This window comes from Molossus molossus, unplaced genomic scaffold, assembly GCF_014108415.1.
Source record: "Molossus molossus isolate mMolMol1 unplaced genomic scaffold, mMolMol1.p scaffold_m16_p_5, whole genome shotgun sequence".
Classification (NCBI taxonomy): domain Eukaryota; kingdom Metazoa; phylum Chordata; class Mammalia; order Chiroptera; family Molossidae; genus Molossus; species Molossus molossus.
Window position 1 is genome coordinate 2,139,423 of NW_023425388.1, and position 25,341 is coordinate 2,164,763.

General features: G+C 58.5%; 1 protein-coding gene across 2 annotated transcripts in view; it reads left to right on the forward strand.

Annotated features, from left to right (window-relative positions):
• EVA1C (eva-1 homolog C) overlaps positions 1 to 24,642 on the forward strand; it is a 65,114-nt gene extending 40,472 nt beyond the window's left edge. Inside the window, exons 4-8 of one of the 2 annotated variants that reach the window (XM_036243531.1) lie at positions 798 to 950; positions 12,113 to 12,256; positions 17,505 to 17,585; positions 18,980 to 19,069; positions 24,210 to 24,642. In XM_036243531.1, the coding sequence (XP_036099424.1) occupies positions 798 to 950; positions 12,113 to 12,256; positions 17,505 to 17,585; positions 18,980 to 19,069; positions 24,210 to 24,586 (845 nt within the window). In that variant the 3' untranslated portion in view covers positions 24,587 to 24,642. The remainder of the gene's footprint in view (positions 1 to 797; positions 951 to 12,112; positions 12,257 to 17,504; positions 17,586 to 18,979; positions 19,070 to 24,209) is intronic. The other variant, XM_036243532.1, reaches the window with a different exon arrangement.
• Positions 24,643 to 25,341: the final 699 nt, after the last annotated feature.

Genomic DNA, 25,341 nt, shown 5'->3' on the forward strand with positions numbered 1-25,341 from the left:
TCCAAGTCCAGCGTGTCGCTTTAAGAGTCCAGTTGGCGGGGGAAGGGCACCCTCAGCTCTGCCCACTCAGCGCTGCCTTTGCCCTCTGCTGTCCCTGCGCGCCCAGACCCCCGCGCGGGGGGCGTTTGGGGAGCATCGGGAGCCGGGTTTCCGTCCTGCGCCTTTCATCCGCGTCCAGGCTCATCGTCCGTATCGAAGGGGGGGCCACGGTCTCCTAGCAGCAGAGCCCGTGGCCATCGGAGACCCTGCCTCAGTTTCCTCGGGGCAGCCGCCCAGAAATTCGGCCGCCTCTGTTTTGGGGAGGGAGGCGGGGAAGTTTCCAAGTTACCGAAAGGTGGGATTTACGTGTGGAAAATGGTTTGCTTTCAGCTTAAGCTTCACGAAGGTCCCCCCGGCCACTGTGGTCCCCATGGTAGCCGCTCACACCTTCTGTACGGCCTCCAGGGGTGGGGGCTCGCAAACAGATTAGATGCAGCCCTGAGTAAGGAGGACGGTCTCCACTCTGACCCAGTAAAAGACTCACACGACTGGAAAAGAAGCTCTTAGACTATTAAGATGGCGTTGACCCTCTCCTTGCGTGGGGCACGTTGATGTTTCCTCGGCTGTTCTTTGGTTTTAAAGTCGCTGTGGGCTCACCAGCTCCATGTCCTGACCTGTGAGGGGCTCGGGTGGGCCCCTCGGGTACAGCTTTGCACTTTGCTGGGAGGGTGGCGGGGACCTGGGACCCGCCTACAGCGGCCTTGGGCCTCGCTCCCCGATGGAAGCTGACGATGCCGCCGATTTTGTTTCTGCTCCAGATGAATTGAAGAACCAAACCGTGTGTGAGGACCGAGAGTTGAAACTGCACTGCCACGAGTCCAAGTTTCTCAACATCTACTCCGCCACCTACGGCAGGAGGGCCCAGGACCGGGACGTGTGCGCCGCGGAGGCCGAGCGGCTGCCCCCCTTTGGTAGGTGTCTGCAGGTGGCTGTCATCGGGGGCTGGCCCCCAGGGGGGATGGATCTTTGCTTGTACAGGGTGAGAGGGGAAGTCGAGGGCGGGGAGAAACCACCCTACAGGGGTCCTCCTGCTGCCCCCCACGCCTGCCTCTGCCCGTCGTCCAGCCGTGCCACACTGAGGGCTTACTGAGCACCGGTGGGCCTTGTTCTGGGCGTGGGGCGTGTTCGGTGACCGACACGGAGCCCACGTGGGCTGGCAGCAGACGAGGAGGCTGAGAGACAGCAGGTAACACACAGCGAACAGGTCGTGTTTCAGGGCGGATGAGCGCCCGGGACCAGCTCCTGGGGGAGGGGAGACAGGGCAGGTGGGGCAGCGCGGAGAGGTGTGATCGGCGTGTTGAGCAGACTTGGAGGAGAACCTGCAGCTGCCTGGTGTCCAGGCAGACAGAGCCGGCGAGGGCCCGAGGCCGTGCTCAGTGTGAGAAGCGCTCAGCGAGTCCTCGTTCTCAGCCGGCCGCCATCTGGAGCTGGGAGCCGGGGGCCAGGACGCAGCCCTCAGAGCTCCGCCCGTCACAGCCACCCGGGTTGTCCTCCGTCAGGGTCTCCCGAGGACAGCAGCGACAGGCGGTGCGGAGAGAGCTGATCCGCAGGAATCGGCTCTCGGAGGGTGACGGCTGCTGTCTGAAACCCAAAGGGCAGGCTGGCTGTCGGGGACTCAGCTGAGGGGTGTTCAGTTTTGAGTCTGAGCTCCGCGGGGCGGCGGGCTGGAAACCCCACGCAGAGTTTCTGTTTGCCGCCCCGAGAAGTTCAGAAAACCTGTCTTGTCTCTTACATCCTTCAACTGATGGGTCGAGGCCCACCCACACAATGGCGGGTACTCTGCTTCACTCAGAGTCTACTGACTTAAATGTTGGTCCTATCTTAAAAATACCTTCCCAACGACATCTAGACCGGTGTCTGAGCAAACGACAGGGCACTAGAGCCCAACTAAATCGACACGTGAAATTACCGTCACACACACCGGTCTGTGGGGTGGGGGGATGGCCTGGTCCCTACCTGCATCTAACCAGAGAGGACGGCCCCGCCATGAAACAGCCCACGGCATTGCGCGATACTGTCCATCTAAAATGAGATTCTTAATGTGCTAAATTGCTACAATGCATTCATGGTTCGCAAGTGCAATGAAACATTAATTTAAAAAAGAAACCCATGTGTAAGTAATACCTTGGGTCCGATAAGAGAGCCTAAAATGACTTCCCCTCACAGGCAGGCCCCCAGGCCAGGCCCAGGAGAGAACACACAGCGGTCCACAAGGCGCATGGGCCACCAGGCCCCTCAGCCAGCGTCCCGGGAAGGGAGGCCTCTGTCACCACGAGAGGGGGCCTTTTGAAGGCAGACCACACAGAGGCAGGCGGCTGGGCATGCGCTCTGCATTAGCCCCGGGGAGAGGGCTCCGTCCCAGCAGGCTCGCTGGCTGCCGGGGGCAGGGATGAACGCCACCACCGCCCTCTGCCCCGTGCCCCCGCGGGTGACCTGAGCTCTGGACGCCTCCTCCCTCTCATGCAACGTGTGTGTCCAGAGCGTCACGGCGCCTCCTCCCTGTTCCTGCTGCTACGGGGACGAGGGAACGCTGTCCGGCAGGAGCCTCCCTGTTGCGGGTTTGCCGTTGTTCCCAGGCACACGGGGAACTCTGCTCGCGGCCCTCCTGAACCCCCGCAGGGACTCCCCGCGTTATCTGTCTCCTCAGCCGATCAAGTGTCCTTGGTGATCTGTTTTCTGCAAAAGGGACTCTGGTCCTTACAATGGGGGCGAGGCACCCCGTTTCCCAGGTGCCGAACCCAACGTAGCCGCGCGGGTTCTGGCGGCGGCTGCGGGTTCTGGCGGTGGCTGTGGGCACCGTGGATTCGGCCGGCAGGTGGGCCTCCTGCGGGCTCGACGCTTTCCGCCCAGTAACCGGCCTGGCGTCCGGGGAGGTGGATGGGATTCGGCTCCACGGGAAGACGCTGGCAGACCCTGGCTGAAAGGTGGGATTCCAGAGAGCTCAGGAGCCCACAGGTCAGCCAGCCACACGAGCCCGCGAGCCCTGCGGATGCTGGACGGTCTGCGGTCTGCAGGTGGGGACAGTGCCCCTGGCTCAGCTCTTCAGTTTTATAGCCTGAGCCTGACGGAGTCTCAGGGAAAAACAACCTTCTCGTCCTTCCCACTCCCCCCGCCCTCCTTCACCACCAGGTGCTTCTGTCCCTCACCCTGAGTTGGTGTGAGGTCAGGGATCGAGCTCTTTGCTGCATTCGTGAGCCACTGTCAAAGGCCAGGACCTTTGTGTGGGAAGAGGCTCAAGGGAACATGAAGGGCCTTGAGGGTGCCCGTCCTCCTCATCGGCTGGAGGGTGCCCAGTTCTCCCCATCGGCTGGAGGGTGCCCAGTCCTCCTCATCTGCTTGAGGGTGCCCGTCCTCCTCATCGGCTGGAGGGTGCCCAGTTCTCCTCATCTGCTTGAGGGTGCCCAGTTCTCCTCATCGGCTGGAGGGTGCCCATTCTTCTCAGTGTCCAGTGGATCTCACGTGCAAACCTCTGCCATCGTTTTCCGGCTAGTAAAGGGTGGAAGCGTGCGTGAGTGTGAGTGTGTGTGTGTGTGTAAACACAAACCATTGGCTGCACACACTGATGCATTTTCTTGATCTGATGCTAAGAAAGTGTTCACTCCTTGGCCTGGGTCACTATGCACAAAGGTTTTAAACTGCACTTGGCAGGTTGGCCCCACAAAATCATCCACTCATTTCTCTTGTATAAACTTATTTTAATCTCACAAACCTTGAAAAAGCAGACTCTTTTGCCCAGCCAGTGTGGCTCAGTGGTTGAGCGAGGGCCCAGGCACCAAGAGGGCACTGGTTCGATCCCCGGTCAGGGCACATGCCCAGGTTATGGGCCAAACCCCCCGTGGGGGCATGCAGGAGGCGGCCAGTCGATGTTCTCTCTCATCATCGTTTCTCTCTCTCTCTCTCCCTCTCTTTCCTCTCTCTCTAAAATAAATAAATAAATAAATAATTCTTAATGAAAAAATAAAAGCCCACTCTTTTGACCCTCTGTCTCCCACTGGCGACCCATCCACACCCTCTGCAAGTCCCGTGAGCTCTGCCCCACCGAGTGTCAAATGCAGCCACTTTGCTCCCAGCCCGCTCTGGGCATCCAGGCTGCCTTTTGACTGGTCTCCAATCTTTCCTGTCCCTGATTCCCTCCCCTCCCTTCGTCCTTTCTTCACTTAGCAGCCAGTGAGATTTTATCTAAACTCGATCAGATCCCATCACCTCCTGCCTAAAGCGCTCGTCTTTGCCCTGTATTAAAATAAATCCGGTCTCCCATCTGTGGTCTGGCCTCTCTCCTCCCCTCACTACCTCTGGAGCAGTCCACACCCCAGGGTCTTTGCACAGGCTCTTGGCCTGGAATATTCTCTGCACATGTCTTTGCTTGGCCAGCTCCATCACTCTCATCATCTGGGAATCAACGGAGATGTGGTGCCAGAGCCTTCCCAGGGCACCCTGCCAGCACAGTGCCTGGAGCCTGCTGCCTCTCGCGCTGTCCCCGTTTGGTCATCTTCATACCACAGAAACAGTCACCTCTGTGCACGGCCTTTCCTCCCAGGAGCAGGTAAGCATGGTGGAGATGGGGTGTGTCTGTCTCCTGCGGACTCCCCAGCAACGGGGCGGTGCCTGGCCCAGGGGAGGTGGAGTGAAGGCTGGGATTTGTGAATGAATCAGAGCCCTCCCGAGGAGGCCCCAGCATGGGGGCCGGCCTGGAATGAGGGCCTGGTGTCGTCACCGCTTCCAGCCTCTCATGACATGGCGTTTTTTCTTTTCGTGTGAAATGTTCCAACTTTCAAAACACGGTGTGAGCCAAACAAAACATGCCTACCGGCCACATCCGGGCCCCAGGCTGCCAGTGTGTGAGGTCTCTGCTCAGAGTTCCCACCGTGTGCAGCCCCGCCCGGAGGCTTTGGAGAAGGGGACAGGGCTGCCTGTCGCTGACCCCGAAGCATGACTTTGCGGGGTGACTGCCTAAGGGCGAGGGGCCGGGTCTCACCGAGGGCCTCGGAGAGGTCGCGTGTGTCTTCCCGTTGGCCGAGCGGCCCACAGGCTCAGTGTGGGTGCCCCTGGGCACACGAGGTGAGGGCCAGCTGGGCCTGGCGGTCAGCAGGCCACGGGCGAGCCCTCCAGTTCTCTCTGAAGGATGGTCCTTACCGGTACTACGGTCGTTCTGCACAGGCTCCGTCACGACATGTCACAGAAACAGGAAAGAGGTCCAGCCCCAGAGTTTACCCAATGAAAAGATTTCCGTTTTTCAAGATCTCTTCCAGTCAGTCTCCACCGTCTCTTCCGCGAGCACAGGGCAGCTGCACCCGATGGCAGTTCTGCCACAGAGCCGCTGGGCTCGGGCGTTCTGCCAGGGGGCCAGCGACACCCTGACCACGTCGGCTGAGGATGGGTCCAGCGTTTCTCGGCCGCGCCCTGGTCGGGACTAGTTCCCTGCTCCCAGTTCTCACGCCGTGTACGTCAGTAGAACCGTCGGGCCCGTGGCCTGTTCTTTCTTCTGGATTATTTCCGTGGGATGGATCCCCAGAAGGCTCTACCCAGAGTGGTCACGGGCGTGTTTATAGTTCTTCCTGTGTATCTCGAGTTCTTTCCAGAACGTTCTCTACCAGTTTACCAGTGACGTGCAACTGGCGACGTTGGCCACATTGTCTCATTTTCCTTCATGTTTCCGAGTTAACAGGCATCAAACAGTCTTTCCATTTTTCATTGACCTTTCTTTGGATATTAATGACCTTGAACGCTTCCCCATGTATGTGGTTATTTTCTTCGACACTGTGTCTCCGGTATTTGACCTTTTTGTGTTGCGCGCTTTGTTTTTTCATAAATGTATGTGAGCTCGTGACAAGATAGACGCATCAACTTCACGTACTGTTCTGTGCTGGGCCATCCCACCCGTGGTGTGTGTTTTCCGGACCCGTGGTGTGGGTTTGTCCGTCAGGCCGATTACTTTTGATCCTGTGCACGCCGTATGCAGGGCGCGTTCGGGAGGAGGGGGCTGGGTGGCAGTGGGGGGGGTCCCCAGGTGGGAGTCAGGGCGTGAGCGTGCCCCTCGCAGTCATAGTGTGACGCCACCTGCTCCCACGGAGGCCCAAGGATGGGCTCTCGGGCCTGCCCTGCACCCTCCTACTAGATGTTCCTAAGCCATAGGGTGCTCACCTGTCCTCAGCCAGGCCCCCGAGTCAGGGCCTGTGGGAGGCCGGGCAGTGCCCTTGTCCTGTAGGGGTGCCCTGAGCTGGTCCCTCTGGAACGTGTCAGGCTGGTGAGGCTGTGGCCAGACATCGGCCACACACCACCCACACCCTGGCCTTGAGCAGCCTCCAGCCTTTCCCCACCGTCACACACAGGTGTATTTGTGTGGCACAGTGGCCCACAGGGACTCACTGCCCAGTGCCAACACCAAGAGTGAGGAAGCATCTGGCGTCCCTGGGTCCCCTCGCTGGGGGGCGGGACCCTGCCCTGACGGTGCACCTGGCCTCAGGGTGCAGAGGTCACAGACGCTGGACCTCTCCTCCAGGCCCTGGACCCCTGCCAGTCTCCTCTGTGTTCCCCCAGTTCCTGCCAGTCCAAGCCCTGTCCCACACGTTTAGGGTTTTGTTACCCCAGCAACCCACTTCCCAGTATCAAAAGGTAGATTTGTTTTCTATTGCTGTGTGGAGAAATACCCCCAAATTTAATGGCTGAAAGCAAAAGCGAACATTTCTTTCCTCGTGGTCTCGGGGGACAGGCATTCCGGGGCAGCTCAGCTGGGCAGCTACTGCTCAGGGTCTCCTGGGGTCTGCTGGGGTCGCAGCCAGGATGGTGGCTTGGGGCCGTCTGAAGGCAGGACTTCTCCGGAGGCCCACTGTGCGGTGGGCAAGTAGCTGCTGGCGTAGGCCTCCGGCCTCCCCACGCGGGTCGCCGGATGCCCTCATGACCCGCAGCAGGCCCCTCCCGGAGTGAGTGCTTTCATGGAACAAGCAGCAGCCACACGCTGTTGTCTCAGCCACACGGTATGGGTCCCAGACCAGCTCTGACCCCCTGTGGGGGCAGGCGACCCGAGGGGTGAACTCAGGAGGTGAGGACCATCCGTGGCTGTCTTGAGGGCTGCTATGGGCTGAGTTGAGACCCTCTGAAACCCACACGTGCAAGCCCTAACCCCCAGCACCTCAGAAGGTGACTGGTTGAATCGGCGTGCTGTGGGTGCTCCCCCAACGTGACCGGTGTCCTACCAAGACGAGGAAATGAGCAGGTAGATGCACACAGAAGGAAGACCACGTGAGGACACAGAGAGGACAGCCACCAGTAAGCCAGGCAGCGAGGCCCCAGAGGAACCCGCCGCGCGGACACCGGGGACCCCGGCAGAGCCGCGAGGAGTCGCCCTGTGGGTAAAGCCCTGGTCTGCGGTCTTGTGGCAGCGTCCCCGTGAGCAGGTCCCGAGGCTGGCCACCAGAGCCGTGGCCATCAAGGGGAGATGCGCAGACTGATGGGCAGGCCAGCTGAGACCGTCTCCAAACAGCGACAAATCACTGCTGCCCAAGTCCAGACGAAGATGGACCGGGGTCTCTTCTTGGCGGGGCTGAGGAGCTGGCGGCCTGAGCCCGGAGAACGAAGGTAAGGAAGACGTACCAGTGCTGGGTCTGAGCAGGTCCCAGACGAGCCCCAGGAGAGCAGCGTCCTCACAGGGGGCCCTCCCCGCAGACCTGGCGTGATGAGAAGGCAGGGTGTCCCCGGGGACGCGTCGCTTCCTGCTGCAGCCACATTTCCTGGGTGGACCCCTGGATTCCGCTGTTTCCTTAATGAGAGAATGAGAAAGCCTCCGGTGGCCTCCAAGGCGAGTGCGGGCCGTCCCACGGCCGAGTGCGGGCAGGCCCGGACTCCTCCGTCGAAGATCAAGGTGCCAGGGGCACCCGCTGCCAAACTACTGCCACTGAGCAGCAACCAGCCCAATTATCCACATAAACTCCGGCTATAAAGCGCCATTAACGTCAGTTTCAGTGTGAAACCTTGGCCCAAAACACACAGTTAAATGGTTGAACATCTTGTTGTCACACGTACTGGGGTGAAGGGAGCTGGCCGGGAAGAGGGGAGGCAAAGTCGGGCCGGAAGGGAGAGAACCGCTTTGGAACGAGAGAGCCTGCGGCGGTTCAGAGCTCAGGTCAGCCAGGGCGCGGTCAGACCCGAGCCAGACCCCCGTGACCTTGGTCTCTTCCCGAGGACGCCCGTGGTCCTGTCCCCGTCGCCAGGAGGCAGGCATCCGCTCTCAGGGTGCAGAGTAAGCTCCAGGGCAGGACTGGGTTCATCCATGGGAGTGTTGTTTTTCTTCTGTTAGCCTTCAAGAATGTGGCCGGGCACGCGTCCTAAGGAAACGTCCTATTGCTGGGGCCCTGTCCTGCGATTCCACGGGAACCGGTGTGATTTTTCTGGGTGACACTTTGGCCTTGTGGGTCAGAGCCTTCCTATTCTGCATGCCCCTTGACAAAGTGACCGGCCGCCAGGAATTCCTGTGGCAACCATCATGCTTGTGTGCAAACTCCTCGTTCTAAGGGTGTTCTGCATAGAATTGTTTACAGTCTTTAAAACCGCGGACATCATTTGAATGTCTACAGCAGGGTATTGCAAACAGTCGGCCCACCCATAAAACAAAAACGACGCAGCGCGTTAAAACGAGGTGGATGTGGAAATTTCACAAATATGTTAGTAAACAGAAAAAAGGTAGCATGCAAAGCAACATGTCTGTGATCCCGCGGAGAGGGAAGGACACTTATTCGTAGAAGTGAGTAGAATGATGTTTGGTAACGGTTAAGTTTTTTCTTGACGGTGGGATTTACTGGGAATGTTTATTTTCCCGGTTTTGGCTTATCTGTGCTTATCAAGTTTCCAACTACAAACGTGTACTTACTCTGTAACAAAAGGGACAATACTAGCTAGGTTTTAAAACATGAGACTTTTACAAATAATTTTATAGTTCAGACTTGACCTCTTCCCACAGCAGGAAGCTTATACATCCCATCAGCAGATTTCTTGAGATTTAAGGGTTTTGTTTTTTTTTCAACTGATGCGCATGCTCAGCTAAGCACCCCAATGAATAATGAGTCTCTAAAGATAGCAAAGGGTCCGCCGTGAACCCAGGGCGTCCACAAAGCGATACACGAATAAACTGGAGGAAAGTTCACAGAATGTATCTTTACTCCTAGATAAACCGTTCATGGCTCTTGGGGCAAATTGAGTTCTAGAAAAGAATAGCTTATTGTTACATTCACAAAGCATTTTACATTTCTAAAAAAAAAAAAAAAACGGACTCAGAGAGACCCTCATATTCAAACACTGTCTTCTGCCCAGATGTGAATTTTATTTCATTATTTCAGGAAGTCCCCTCTGCTTTCTTATTTCAGAGACCTGTCAACTCACAAAAGCTTGGAAAGTACCTTAAAATCAATAGGGGGAAAGACTCCTACCCATCAGCCCAGAGCGTCCCCTGCTGTGGTCTGGGCAATTCTCCTCTCTTTCCCCGCCCCAAGGACAGATTTGGGGCTTTGGTATTTAGTTCTGGTCAGACCGTACCACATCCAAAGATGGCATTTCATTCGGACTGTAAGTTGTCCAAGTCCTGAGGTCTGACATCAGGTGGCCTGAGCTCGGTGACGGTGCGTGGTGCTGGCGTTGGACACCGCCAAGGAGACAGAGCCTGGTACCCTCACTGTCCGCGCCAGGAAGCAGGCTTAACGAGAGGGCCCAGCGCCCGAGGCCACACTCTTGGCCACAGGCGGAAGGTCTTCTAGAGGCTTAACCATAGGCTTTGCATTCAGGCTTGGAGAGAACAGCCGACCTGTGCTGTGCTGACGCACCTCCTAGAATACGAGGAAGGGGCTCCCCGTGTCGCCCGGGAAGGACAGGGCACACACCCCTTGCCCTCCAGGGGCTCAGTCCGGTGGAAGGTGCAGGCACCAGCAACTGTCGGAACACAGCAGGACACACTGTGAGGGTCACAGCCCTCAGCTGCAGGACCAGCTCCCTGGGGCGTCCCTTCTGGTTCTGGGAGCCACTGCCCTGGCCCTGGAGTCCTGCTCCCTCCCTCGAGGCGACTCCCACCTTTGTAAACAGTCTCCGTGAAGCCCTCCTCACAGTGCCTTTTGAGCCAGGGTGGCCTGCTCTTTCCACTACTTCTCCCTCTTCACAGAGACATGCCTGTGCCCAGGCACTTGGTTTTGGAGGACGCTCAGAACACCCCACTACGGCCTCATTGGCTTCCCAACTTGCCCTGTTGACCTTTCATTCACGGGGACCCAGCACATCAGGTCCAGCAAGAATCAACCTTTCGCCCTGGAGTGTTCAGAGCAGTTGGAAGAAAGAGGGGTCTCTGTTCCAAAGCCAGACAGATGGGATGCTTGTACCTCCGGGCGTCCAGGTCAGTCCACCCACTCACTGATTCGGTACAGCCTCGTCGGGTGCCTGCCGTGCCCAGAACCCCAGTGCTCAGGCACTGTGCAAGTGCACTCAGAGCCTTCACGGATGTATTCAGATCGAGTGCGTTTCACTGAGCTGTGTTCCGTGCAGTCGTGCACTTAGGCTGACAGCATGTGTACATGGTACTAGGTATACAGCGTGTGTACACGCTACTAGGTATACGGCGTGTGTACGTGCTACTAGGTATACGGCGTGTGTACGTGCTACTAGGTATACGGCGTGTGTACGTGTTACTGCGTGATCTCCCACGCTCTCTCCTGCACTCAAACTCTTCAAGCTCTCAGCCCCTCCCAGTGTGTTTTATTAAAATTGCTCCCCAACTGGGGCCCTGCCTTTGGCTCCCTTCCTGTCCCGGGGCGGCCTGGACACTGTCCCCAGAGGATGCTCGCATGAGTGCAGCGTCTTTAGCTCAGCACTTGGAGGCCTCCTTCGTCTAGCTCCTCTTTCTCTTCTGGCTCCTTCTCTGGGGCCTGCCTGCCCACACCTGCTACTCGGCTGTGCTCAGCCCCTGGACTCCCCGGTGCTCCTGGCCCACCGGCCCTTGCTTTGCACCTTCCCTCCGGCTGCCTCTGCCCAGCCCAGCTGTTTCTCCCATGCCAAGCCCTTCTCCACCTCTGCAGTCCACAGCAATCTCCTCCGCCTCTGACCCGGACCTCTCGTCTGGCCACTCCCTGTTTCACGGTGCTGGCCTTCGGGTCACGGGCGGGTTTCTCTCCAGCCCATCGCATTTCCGAGAATGCCAGGCAGGCTCGTGTTTCTGACAGCACCAGCCTCATCCTGGGTGCGTGCTCGGTTAATACCATTTACTGAGACATTGCGCAGGGCGCTGGAGACACGTCATCCGGTTACTAACTTACTCATCCATCCACCCGTCAGTGATCAGTGGGTTTCTACAGCGGCCAGGCTGTGGGAATCAGATAACGAACGGGATAGAAATCGTCCCATCTTTATATATTTTTTAATCTTCACTCAAGGACATTTTTCTATTTATCTTCAGATAGAGTGGGAAGGAGGGAAAGAGAGAGAGAAACATTGAGGTGAGAGAGACACATCGACTGGTTGCCTCCCGCACGGCCCCAACCAGGGCCGGGGACGAACCGCAACCGAGGTACCTGCCCTTGGCTGGAATCAAACCCGCGACTCATTGGTCCGCAGGCCGACGCTCTAACCACTGAGCCAAACTGGCCAGGGCGAAATCATCCCGTCTTCATGGAGCTTACGTTCATGGAGGGGACACAGATTCTCAACATAAACAAGTGGAATGTTTCAGAGAGTGGTGAGGGCCATAAAAGAAATAAGAACCGTCAGTCAACGTTGTGCGAGTTTCCCCAGCCCTGTGCAGAGCCAGTGACGTAACTCGGGTGCGAGGTGGAGACACAGGCCCCTTGTTCAAACCGTGCAGGAATTCCGAGCTGGCGACAGCGGGGCGTTGAGCCCAGCGCCGGCCCTCCGGCGCCGCCCCTGCAGCTGGCCGCCTCTGCGGTCCTCAGCCCACGTCGGGGGCTTTCTGGAGGCAGGAAGTCAGCAGAGAAGCTGTCCGTGAGCCCCGAGTGCGGCTCAGGGTGCCCGTGCCCAGGAGCCGGCAGAGGCGGCGCGGCGGCGGGGGATGCGGCGTAACGTCCCGTTGCTGTCTCCTGCCTTGCAGACTGCCTGTCTTACTCGGCTCTGCACGTCCTGTCCCGGAGGTGCTACGGGAGGCAGCGATGCAGGGTCCTGGTCAGCAGCCAGCAGTTTGGGAGCCCCTGTCTGCCAGGCGTGAAGAAGTACCTCACCGTCACCTACGCCTGCGGTAAGACGATGCCCTCAACCCGGGCGGCCTGCTCGGAGGTGGTGGCCTCCCGAGCGGGCTGTCACACCGGCGTCCAGGAGCCCTTTTCTGTCTTCCGTTGTCAGTTATGAAGTTCGTGTCAGATAAGCAGCTGAATTTTCTTCGGTCCAAATTGGTTTAAAGCTCTTCCGGATGGCCAGGCGGGAAGGTGGGGAAGGAGCAAACGGTAAACTTGATGTCCGCGGCAACAGCGATTTTATCTTCTTTTTTTTTTAAATCCTCACCCGAGGATTCTTTTCTTTTCTTTTTTTTTTTTTGTTTTAATCCTCACCCGAGGACATTTTTCCATTTTTTGTTCAGGTAGAGTGGGAGGGAGAGAGAGGAACATCGACGTGAAGGGACACATCGAGTGGCTGCCACCCGCACAACCGACCAGGGCCGGGGACAAACTGCAACCGAGGTACATGCCCTTAGCGGGAACCGAACCCGGGTCTCTCAGGACTGCATGCCAACGCTCTAACCGCTGAGCCAAACCGGCCAGGGCAGGATTCTTTTCTTTTTATATTCATCTTCAGACAGAGCAGGGGGGAGGGAGAGAGAGAGAAACAGCCACGTGAGAGAGACACATCGACTGGCTGCTTCCCGCATGACCCGACTGGGGCCAGGGTCAACCTGCAACTGGAGCTCATGCTCTTGACAGGAATCGAACCCGCGACTCTTTTCTCCGCAGGCTGACACTCCAACTGCTGAGCCAAATCGGCCAGGCTTATTGATTTCCTTTAGAGAGAGAGGAAGGGAGAGAGAGATAGAAACCTCGATGTGAGAGAGAAACATCGATGGGCCGCCTCCTGCACGCCCCCTACTGGGGATGGAGCCCACAACCCGGGCATGTGCTCTGCCTGGGAATCGAACCGGGACCTCTCAGTCTATGGGACGACGCTCAGTCCACCAAGCCACACCGGCTGGGCAGGAAGAGTGATTTGAATCTGGGTTCTTCGGAGGCTGCACAGTTCGGGGGTGCCCTGCGAGGTCACGGGCAGACTGTCCGTCTGGGAACCCTGGTGCCGAGCCCCGCGCCGCCCGCAGCCCACAGCCTGAGCGGCAGGTGCAGCCGGACCCCAGGCCCAGGGCTGGCACATGGCATTGCCCCGTGTCTCAGATGAAGGGCAGCGCCTGCTCCGTGAGGTCCAGTTTCGTGAAACGGTTTGCAAGGCAAGGCAGCGAGGGATCCTCGGGGTCAGGTGCGTTTTAGTCTGAAGCCCTGACCACGGCCAGCCTGGTCTGTCCCAGCTCACTGTTGTCGGCGGCAATAGCAGAGCTGTCATCGGCACCGTGAACGGCTACGTCGCCCGATTCCCACAGGACGGCGAGCCCGTGTCCCCAAGCGCGAGATGGCGGAGGATGGACCCTGAGCTAGAGAGGGAGGGACGGCAGGCGGGAGGCGCTGCGAGGTGGGGTCTGTGGGGGGTCTGGCCGGGGTCGGAGAGCAGCAGAGGGGGGCACCGAGCGAGTCCCTGAGGCAGGAGGCTGGTGGGGGGTAGTGGGTTCAGATGTGGGCCTGTGGAGGAAATGGGGCAGTGACAGCATCCTCCCATCTCCCTGGACAGTGCTCCTTGTCCATCAGTGTGGTCCCCCCAGAGTTATCTCACAGCGACGGGGTGGCTCTCACTGCGAGGCAAGTTTCTGTACAGACGGACACACGCACCCTGCAGATGCCCACGGAGGGCTCCTAACCACCTTCTGAGTGGCCGGCCCTTAAAATTACTGCCCTGCCAGCGGCTGTCCCTGAGACCAGAGTCACCGAAAGCGGTTTGCAGTCCGCACACTTTCTGGTGGCTCTGTGGCCGAGGAATGCTTTCCTGAAAGGTTCCCGGCGACGTGGGGGCCGACGGGTGTTCCGGAGGAGGTCGGTGATTGCTCATCAAGCCAAGCTGTCTTAGCTGGGGCTCCGGACGCCAGGGATGGAACCAGTCTGCGCTGGTTTGAGCCGAAAGTGGTTGGGGTGGGGGCAGCCTATGTCAAGAGGCATCTTGGGAAGCCCCGGGAAGGCAGGGTGGGGCTGACCAGGACGCTGGGCCAGGGTCTGCCGTCCCAGCACCTCCCTCCCTCCCGCCTCTGCAGACGGCCTTCCTCGGAGCCTGGGCTGCAGGCACACAAACACCCCACAGCCCCACCACCACGGGTGACTTTCGTTATGGTTCCAGCAGGGTGCGGACTTGCAGTCTGGCAATCTTTTTATTTTTATCCTCATCCGAGAATATTTTTTCATTTATCTTCAGATAGAGTGAGAGGGAGGGAGAGAGAGAGAGAAACATCGATGTGAGAGAGACACATTGATTGGTTGCCTCCTGCACAACCCTGACCAGGGCCGGTGATCGAACCTGCAACCGAGGTACGTCCCCTGACCAGAATCAAACCCGAGACTCTCCAGTCCTTGGGGCAACGCTCTAACCACTGAGCCAAACCGGCCAGGGCGCTGTCTGGCATCTTAATCCCAAATTTCGAACAGAAAGATATTTCATTGACCGGGCTGGGGTCAGGTAACCCCTCCTTTGGTCAGCCCTGGCCAGAGACCATGTAATGTGATTATAAACCTGACCTCCAGAGAGGGCCCAGCTACCCACCCCCAAGCTAAGGTGCTCTTACATCAGAGGGTCAGAGAAGCTGGACCCCAGTAGGTGTCTGTTCCTACACCTGCACCCCCGCAGCACCCAGCCAGGCAGTTTTGTGGCGCTAACCCAGGGGACCCCCGACCCGCGAGTGGAGGGGAGGGTGCGTCAGAGACAAGTGACGAGCGTCAAGCAGGCCTTGCTGCGGGGCCCTCGTTTCTACAGAAACACAAGGGCCTGTCTCCCAAGTGGCCAGGCCAGGCTGAGCTGGGCAGGGCTGCCCCACCATGGCCCGACCTTGCGGCACAGCCCGCCAGGGTATTCTGGAGCCAGAGACCATGGACCCAGGCCTGCGGGCCAGAAATGGACTAGGAAGTACTACCGCCCATGTCCACGTGTATGGAGCGCCAGCCCCGTGCCAGGCCAGAGCTGGGGAATGTTTATGACCATTATGACCCTGTTCTTAGCCTGTAGGACAGAATGTAGTGAATCCTGGGCTCTGGGGACACAGGGGCCTGGAGGGCTTCCCAGGGGAGGTGGTGTCCAAGGCAAGGGAGGTGACGGGTGTGTAGGAATCAGCCCAGTGACAGCAGGGGCGGGGGCAGGCGGCAGGCCCAGCACACCAAAGGCTGGGAGGTGCGGCCCGGGCAGGACTGGACGGCCTGGGGGGGGGACTGGACGGCCTGGAGGGGGGGCTAAGGCTTGGCTGCTCAGGGCAGTAGGGAGACACTGAAGAATTTTCTCAGGGGACATAACCGTTTGCATTTTAAAGGAGCACGCCTCCCTATTTTATAGGGTGTCACATCACCCTGGCTCTCCTCCCTCAGGCTCCGGGCTGGCTCCGGGCTGGCTCGCTGGAAAAGTCTGGTCATCGTGCACCCTCAGGGCAAGGAGTCAGGCTCCGGGCCTTTTGCTTTGCTAACCTTCGGCTGCTCTGGCCGATGTCAAACCGCTCAGGGCACCTGGTCGTGATTGGGCTGGGAGGTGCGTCTCCCGAGCGCCTCAGTGCCTGGCTAACCAGGTCCTCTCCACCGGCCCCCAAGTCTGACCTCTGGCCGTGCTTCTAGGACATGCTGGATTCTAGATCTTCCTCCTAGCAGCACAGGAGGCCTGGGGAGCCCGGCCAGCTCCCCCCGCACCTCTGCAGGATGGCGTCCCTCCGCACCCACAGCCGCTGGTCCCCCAGAGTCACCACACAGACTCACTGGCACCCGCCCGATGACTCCTGCAGGCACAGAGGACAGTGGTGGGCTAGTGTTCCCACAAATGTATCGACAGAGGAGAGTGCGGGTAACACCTCCCCCCCAGTCCCCGTCTTCATCCTCCGAACAAGGAGACGCGAGAATCGGACAGGCAGTGGACACCTGTTGTCCTCTGAGAGGCCCTGCGAGATTCTTCCAAACTGTAACCGAGGAAGGAAATTTAGACCGATTCTCCGGCAGTCGGAGCCACGTCCCCGGTGATCGGGCCATTTCCCGACCGAGCCTCGTCCAACTCAGGCGGCGTGGGGTCCGAGCACCCGGCTGCCTTGAAGGCTCGTCCCCCAGCTCCGAGCTGCCCTGTTTCCTAAACGTGCGGCTTCGGCGACAGCCGGGCCGCCCCTGGTCGCACGGTGAGGACAAGCCCAGCGACCAACACGAGAAAGAGGGCCCCGGGCGGGGAGGACAGAGTCCTAGAAGAGCTGGGGCGTCCTTCTCAGGGCACAGAGGCTACTTCATCGGAAAGTGTGTGGTGGCGGCTCAGAGGTCTGCGGGGTACACCTCAGTGACCTTTCTGGGTATTTGAGGGCCCCACGCGTGTGAATGAGTGTGCCTGACAAGCAATGGTTACTGTTCTCACTTGCAAATTTATTTATTTTTTCTTCAATTTTTATTAATTTATTTTTGTTACAGATGTTTCTCCTCCCCCCCCACACTCTTCTCCCCATTCCTGCCCCCCCCCCAACATTGTTGTCTATGTCCGTTGGTTACACAGACATGCATATAAGTTCTTTGGTTCATCTCATCAACCCCTCGCCCCCCTCCTCTGAGGTTTGTCAGTCTGAACCGTACTCCTTTCTATGTCTCTGGGTCTATGTATTTCGTTCATCAGCCCACCTTGTTCATTATATTCCACAAATAAGTGAGATCATGTGGTATTTGTCTTTCTCTGTTTGACTTATTTCACTTAGCACAATGCTCTCCAGGTCCCTCCATGTCGTCTCAAAGGATAAGAGATCTTTCTTTCTTACAGCTGCATAGTACTCCATTGTGTACATGTACCACAGCTTTTTTATCCATTCGTCTACTGATGGACACTTGGGCTGTTTCCAGATCTTGGCGATTGTAAATAGTGCTGCTACGAACATGGGGGCACATATATTCTTTCTAATGGGTGTTACAGGCTTCATGGGTTGTATTCCTAGAAGTGGGATCACTGGGTCAAATGGCACTTCAATTTTTAATTTTTTGAGGAAATACCATACTGTTTTCCATAGTGGCTGCACCAGTCTGCATTCCCACCAGCAGTGCACTAGAGCCCCCTTCTCTCCACACCCTCGCCAGCACTTGTTGTTTGATGCTTTGTTGATGGCAAATTGATGTTTTAAATCTCATCTACATTGCGTGTGAAGTATGCAGGACGTGTACAAAGTCTTTGCAATGTTTCTTTTTGGTCTTCAGTTCCCAAGAACATCCTCACAGCGATCGATCCAGCCGTGGCCGACGCGAGCCCTGCCCCGGAGCAGAGAGATGGTGGCTATGGTAATTTGCACGCGCACTGCCCGTGTTTCAATAAGGAGACCAGCGTGTGGCCGAAGTCGGGCGTGCTCGGGTTCGAACCAGAGGGTGTCGGAGGAGCCGTGGGGAATGGCCGCGAATGGGGGCCAGCATTTCATTTTGTGTTTTCAGCTGTATGTGGAATGAGCCCTCCCTCCATCCCACTCTTACTCCTAAAAGAAAAATCAGGAAAAGACACCTGACAGACGTAACTCGGTGATGCCAGTGAGCTCGCTGGGAAGATGGTCCGCTGGGCACCTGGGCGCCTCCTCCCTCAGGGCCCCCCGGACTTCTGTCCACAGTGGGGTGAACGTCCGGTGTTTCTACCAAACCCAGAGTGGAATTCTGACCTCCCCTGGGGCTCTGATGGGCACTGCTGAGCACCTATCAGAGCTCCTGAGCCTTGGGTGCTGGAAGTCGTTTTGTGTTACTTTTATGACATACATGAGGTCTTTCCTCCCTAAACATAAGAAGTGTGCCTGATGTGAAAGACACGGGAAAGTACCACGAGGTAGAAGCCACTCGTGGCCTCAGCTTAGAGATTAATGTCGTCAATGTGCAACCGCTGCCGCCAGCCCCCACCCCCGGCCCACTGTTCTCTGCAATCCCACAAATCCCCTGGTCCCCCAGCGGCGGAGGCCCCCGAGCTTGGTGCCCCCCTTCCTCAGAGTCTCTGGCCCTGTCCGGCACCCCCAGGGGTCCCCAGATCCCCATAGCTGCCCCCTTAGGAGCTCCCAGCCATCGCCCTTTCTCTTCAGCATCTGAAATCAGGGCTGCCCTGACTTATTCTGTCATTTTTTGAAATGACACGGCCCCCTGCGTAATGCAAGGTTGGCTTATCCGTGCTCAGCAGAGCGGAGAGCAGCTCCGAGCCACTGGGACCCGGACGGGGCGGTGCCGTCGCCTGTGGGAGGGAGGAGCGTGTCCCCCTCCTGCAGCGGCGCCCGGAGCCGGACGAGCCGATGTAGGATTCCCAGCCCCCCCCATGGTGCCATATACTCGGGGCTCCTCCCGGCTCAGCCTTTGTTTGATCTCTGCGACTTCTTATTGACTGTGGCGGTGACGCGTGGGTCTTGCATCTTTTCTTTCTTTTTTTTTCTTTATTTATTTTTTTATCCTCACCCGAGGACATTTTTTGTTCAGATAGAGTGGGAGGGAGAGAGAGGAAGAGAGAGAGAGAGAGAGAGAGAGAAACATCGATGTGAAAGGGACACATCGAGTGGCTGCCACCCGCACGACTGACCAGGGCCGGGGACAAACTGCAACTGAGGTACATGCCCTTAGCGGGAACCGAACCCGGGTCTCTCGGGACCGCAGGCTGATGCTCTAACCGCTGAACCAAACCGGCCAGGGCACATCTTTTCTTTCTTATGAAACAGGTGTCAACATTGACCCGAGCGGATCGAGGGTTCCGAAGAAAGACGGGGTTCTTGTCAGCAACTCTCTGGCAGCCTTCGCGTACGTGCGCGGTAGGTCGAGGGATCGCGGCGTCTTGGGGCACGAAGGGGTTTACTGAGGTCTCACCAACAAACGCACCGTTCGAAACAACGCTCAGAGCTGCGGGAAATGACTTTGAGTTTGACGCGCTGACAGCAGTCTTCGGAGATCCGGACACGGGCCTGAACTCAGTGCAGCTCCAGCACACGGCAGTCACACTGCTTAGCGGTCGGGCTCCGTGGGTGTTTCCGGCTTGGAAAAGTCGGACCCGGAGGAATGCACTTCCCGGCCCAAAGCTTGGGAAGGGCCTGGGATTAGCGAATTCCACCCTCGGCTGGAAGAAAACGGAGCCAAAAGATCACTTAGTCAACAAAGCAGGTCACGCCCTGTGAAGACAGGGTCCCCTTCTGAGTCACGAGGGTGACTGCTCACGGTTGCCAAGGTTCCGTTCGAGGGGGGCCCGGTGAGATGCAGCCGTCTGAGCAGGCAGAGCCGAGCTCGCTCTGCAGTGGGCACGGGGCTGCCCACCTGGGCACGGAGCGGAGCTTGGGACGTTGATTCTGCAAGTTTCAGCAACGGCTTCACTGTTCAGGAGCCAAACCCCGGGGGCTTTTGTAAAGTACACGTTTATGCCACGCATGACGAGATGACTCGGGGCCGCTGGAGCAGGCTGTCGGGTGAGCCCTCGGTGGAGAATAGGGCGTACACAGCCACCTCCACAGAGGTGCTGCCTGGTCCTCCCCCTCCATGGCGCCCCCTTCCTGTACCAGTGCCCCCCCACATACACACAAGCTTGCCGCGTGCTCCCTGGTTCCCTCTGGGAAACTTCTCTCTCCTGACCACTTCTTGGTGTCCCAGTAACTGTCCCAGTTAAGAGACGTAAGCATTTTAATTGTCAGCCCTGTCTTTTCTTTCTTTTTCTTTTTTCAATCCTCACCCGAGGACATTTTTCCATTTTTTGTTCAGATAGAGTGGGAGGGAGAGAGAGGAAGAGAGAGAGAGAAACAGTGACGTGAAAGGGACACATCGAGTGGCTGCCTCCTGCACGACCCTGACCCAACCAGGGCCGGGGACAAACTGCAACCGAAGTATGTGCCCTTAGCGGGAACCGAACCCGGGTCTCTCCGGACCGCAGGCCGACGCTCTAACCGCTGAGCAAACCAGCCAGGGCTGGCCCCGTATTTTCAGAGTCCCTGGCCGCCCCGGAGGAAAGACATCCCCAAAGGCTGCAGATGGAGGAGGACGATCCCAGGGGTAACGACTGCACTCGCTGGGCTTGTCTGTGGCTCTCAACATGACCGTGGTCCGCTCGGGCTGCCGTGACAAGAAACCATGTCCTGGGGGCTAAACACCAGAAACGTATTTCTCACGGTTGGGAGGCTGCAAGCCCAAGGTCAGGGTGCCAGCAGATTTGGCGTCTGGTGAGACCTTCCTGGCTGTAGACGGCCACCCTCTTGCTGGGTCCGCACAGAGAGACAGCTCTGTGGTGTCTCTTCTTAGAAGGACACTAACCCTGCTGGGTCTGGGCCCCAGCCTTATGACCTCGTTTAACCTTATTTACCCCTGATAGGCTCTCTCTCCAAATACAGCCACATGGGGAGTTAGGACTCCAACGCATGAACTGGGGAGACACAGCTCAGTACATAGCAGCGGTCCTGAGAGAGGGAACTCTGACGTCCATCTGCCCACAAGGGTCCGAGGAGTCGGGCCATTGGCCTGAGGCCGCGGTGTGGGCACGAGCAGGGCCTGGATCAGACTCAGCAGGTCCCAGGCCTCTCCTGGCGAGAACGTGCCCCCCAGGATCTCGACGGAGGAAAACCTCGTGGCTTCGAGTCATCTGGCTCCGTCCCCTCCGTCCGTCACGCCAGGGATCACAGGGGAGGTCGCTTTGGTGCCATCTCTCCATTCGACGGTGAGCGTGTCAGGGCAGGTGTTGTCTCGGTTTCTGTCCCATCCCGGCGTCCAGGACAGCGCAGGTGTCTGACGAGCACTGGGCGGGGGTCCTCTCGGCTGCTGCGGGCTCTCCCGGGCTCGCCGTCACCTGCACTGCATTTAAAGGTGTTTAATTTCAAAGAAGTTGAGGACTTGATGGGTCCTTGATGTCCCTGCGGTGCCCAGGCACATTCGTCGGCGAGCCACGACCAAGCCGAGTCCACGTCGGAGAGAAAGGGGCCTCGGTGTCGGGGTTGGTGAAGGGAGGTCGCCCCGAGAAGCCTGCTCGTGGAATCACAGAGGCTCCGAGAGTCTCAGTGGGACAGGGCCCTGGAGGCTCCGGGTGTCGCCCTCTGGGAGGGGTCCCTGGATGTGGTCCCAGCGCAGCCCCTCCCCCGCCGGCCAGCGCGCTGCGGTGACTGCAGGACGTCAGTGAGGTCGTCTCGCCGCCACCGGAAAGTGGGCCCAGCCGACTCGCAGACCCACCCTCGGCCGTTGTGGGAATGGGATGGGGGCCAGGCAGGGTCCCCAGGCACCCGAGGAGAGGGGGCGCCTGCAGGAGCCGCTGCGAGCCCAGAGGTTCTGGTGAAACCCGCCAAACAGGCGGTCGATTGAGCGGGTCCGAGAGGACGTTTCCCCAGGTGGTATCGTCCCTGCTTTTCAGAGAAACTCTCCGCGGAGGCACCTTACGGAAGGGGGACACACGCCGCTCGCCAGGGGACGTTTGCGATACAGCTGCTCGCAAATGATTATTGCCAAGAATGTTAGAAACTTACATTCTTTTTTTAAGTTTTAATCCTCACCCAAGGATATTTTACATTTATTTTCAGACAGTGGGAGGGGGAGGGGGAGAGAGAAACATTGAGGGGAGAGAGAGACATCGATTGGATGCCTCCCACACAACCCGGGCCACGGCCGGGGACCGAACTACAACCGAGGTATGTGACTTTGACCGGAATCAAACCCATGAGTCTTTGGTCAGCAGGCTGACGCTCCAGCTGCTGAGCCAAACCAGCCAGGGCTGGAGCCTTATATTCTGTACACGTGAGCGGAGAAGCACAAACTACCCAGCAGAGAAAAAAGTGCGCACACGTCACGAGCCAGCATTTTGAGAAGCGGGACGACGTAGCCACCTGAGGACATGTCCGGGCGTCTGGGACAGGGAATGTGACCAAGGCCCTAGTAAGACACCGTGTGTCCCTCACAACCGGAAGGAGAACGGGATGCCCGTCCTGCCCGGTGCGGGGCAGGTGCGCCCTCCAGGACCCTCATGTTGCACCAGCTTTGGAAACTACCCGGACAGTTTCCTCAAAAGTCACCCAGTACCCTCCTGGGTCAGTGCCCAAGAGAAATGCTCGCTCGTGTACGCCAGGGGCATTTACGAGAAAGTTCATGGCTACGGCCCCCAGCAGACCTGGCACTCGCCCAGATGCCCCGCCCCGCAGGAGTGAGGGGACAGACGGCTCTCCGGTCTGGACAACACAAGGGCACACGGCAGCACAGCGCTGAGTGAAACAGACGCCCTCCGCGTCAAGGGGTCAGGGATACGTAGAGATGCCATCCACCCTGCGAAAGGCAAGCGGGGGACTCAGGACACGGCGCTCCGGTGGGGGTGACCCCGGCGGGGGAGCTGGCAGGACCAGGAAGCCCTGCGTCGGACACCGGCGGCCTCGTTGTGGATGTTGTCTGCTGTTAGTGATGCCCAGGTGCCGTTGCCTCCCAGCCCTCCTCCTGCCCCCACTCCCGGATGAAAACAGCCCTTCCTGCTCTCGAAGGACACGTGTCTGTCTGACCAAATCTGCAACATACCTTGGCACGCAGGGAAATACGCTGTTATCAGCATCGCAGACGCAGCTCGCCGCCCCTCCTCAGCCAACCTCCACCTGAGCGAAGACTCTGTGTTGTCAAGAGGCCGAGGAGACTGCTGGGCGGAGCCATGGTGACAAAGAGCCCCACGCCTGTGTCAGGGACACCTCGGGACTTGACTTGAGCCGCGAGCGAAGGAGGCCCAGTGGGGAGGTTCACGTTCCCACAAGATAAGGTGTCCTACTTAGGTTTGTCCTGGCAGATCACAGCGACTGGGTCCTCTGACGGTGAAACCGGCAACCCTCGGGCGCTCGGACCCCAGCCCAGGCCCCGGGGGAGGGCGCACAGAGCAGCCCTCAGCCCTGGCGCGGGGTGAAGCAGAGGCCCTGTGCCCACAGCAGGGCCCGGGCCCCGGGCTGAGCCAGTGTCCGTGGTTTCAAATGTGCACCCGCGGGCAGCTCACAGCGCAGGGTCTGGGCACCGGCCCTGGCTCCATCCAAGGAGGCCGCCCGACCCGGAGAGAGGCGTCCCTTCCCGGCCTCAGCTCTAGCCTTTGTGTCGGGCCAGCCACGCGCAGCCCACAGGCCGACCTCGTGAAGTTTTATTAGAACGCAGGGCACCTGCGGCGGACGGCGTGCCCAGCCACAGAGCTGAGGAAGCCCAAAATACGGTGCCCCTTTGCCAGGAAAAGCCTGCCAACCCCTGATCTGTGTCGGGGGAGTGCGCCGGGTCATATGTCCCAGAGTGGCGGTGCTGACACTGCAAGGGGAACGCGATGGAAAAACGGGGAGAGAGAGAGTCCTTCCTGCACAGGGTCAGCATAAGGATTAAACACGTGAGGGTTCCGACCAGGGGACGCAGCACAAAGTCGCGTTATTTCTATCTCTGCGGTTATTGGACCGTCATTTGGTTGTAGGGAAAACTACCAGAACCTTTATCTACATTTTCTTTCCAGTCTGGAGGAAATGAGGCTGTGCGTACAGCTCCTCTCTTGGTGCTTACATTCCTACTTAGACTTTATGGACAAATTACGTTTTCATAATACCGATAGCCAACAGTGGAGGGAACATTCGCTGTGTGTCACTGAGGGTTCTGGTAGCTTTGCAAGGGATTGGTTCATTCCTCCTCACAAGTCCGTAAAGGAAGGTGCTCTTAGCCCCGTTCTACAGCTAAGGAAACTGAGTCACAGGAGGTTAACTTGCCGAAAGTCACAGCACTGGTGAGCGGCAGACCTGAGAAGTCGGGGAGCATGGTCTGAGTGCTCTCGTATATATACATGTACTGACTGCCTATGCCCCAAACTTTTTTTTTTTAAGTCTGTGGGGTCTGTGACCAGGAGGTGAGGTGGTCCTGCCTGGGGACATCCGTGTCTCCGGGACCTTGGCGAAGCCCGCCTGCTCCTGCAGCCGCTGACCTGTCCTCTTCCCCCGACAGCCCACCCCGAGAGAGCGGCCTTGCTGTTCGTGTCCAGCGTCTGCATCGGCCTGGCACTCACGCTGTGCACCTTGGTCATCAGAGTGTCCTGCGCCAAGGACCTGCAGAAGCTGCAGCTGGCGAGGGAGCGCCTGGCACCGGGACGCGACGAGGCCGAGGAGGACAGCGCGGACGCCGAGCAGGGCGAGGACTCCTCCGACTCCGACTTCCCGGGGGAGCCGCCGGGGTTCGGCTGGGCCCCCCAGCCCGCGTACACGTCCGTGGAGACGGCGGAGCTGGCGGAAAGGATCGAGCGCAGGGAGCAGGTCATCCGGGAGATCTGGATGAACAGTGGCCTGGACGCCTCGATGCCCAGGAGCACGGGCCCGTTCCACTGAGCCGGGCGCGCGCGGTGCCGTCGCACCTGCGAGCGGGAGCCTGTGCCCGGGGCCCGTCTCGCTGGTACCTTCTGTGAAGGAGAATTTGTCATGCCATCCAAACCCGGGGAGCCAGGCAGCGGCGAAAGGGACCTTTCACAGTGTTTACAGCCAATTTCACAATAAACTAGGAGGGAAACCGTCTTCCGTCTCTGTATTCATTTCTTTTTTTTTTTTTTTTATCCTCACCCGAGGACATTTTTCGATATTTTGTTCAGATAGAGTGAGAGGGGGAGAGAGAGAGAGAGAGAAACATCGACGTGAAAGCGACACATCGAGTGGTTGCCACCCACATGACCCGACCAAGGCTAGGGACAAACTGCAACCGAGGTACGTGCCCTTAGCGGGAACCGAACCCGGGTCTCTCCGGACCGCAGGCCGACGCTCTAACCGCTGAGCCAAACCGGCCAGGGCTCTGTATTCATTTCGATTCGTGTCTGCACATTGGCGCAGTCACGGTTCACACTTACCGCACTGACACGCCAGGCACTGTGCTCGCCTCTTCCGTGTACGAATGAGGTCATTTCACCCTCACAGCAACCTCGGGAGACGGGACCAGCGCCCCTTTCTGGAGACGAGCAAACGGACGATCCTGTGGTCCAGTGAAGCAACCACACTGTCACGCGGGACGCAAACACGTTCGTCCAGCGTGCGCGACACTGGGGGCAGCAGCCACTGACATCATTCGAACAGAGCAGGTGGGGGCGGGGGATGGC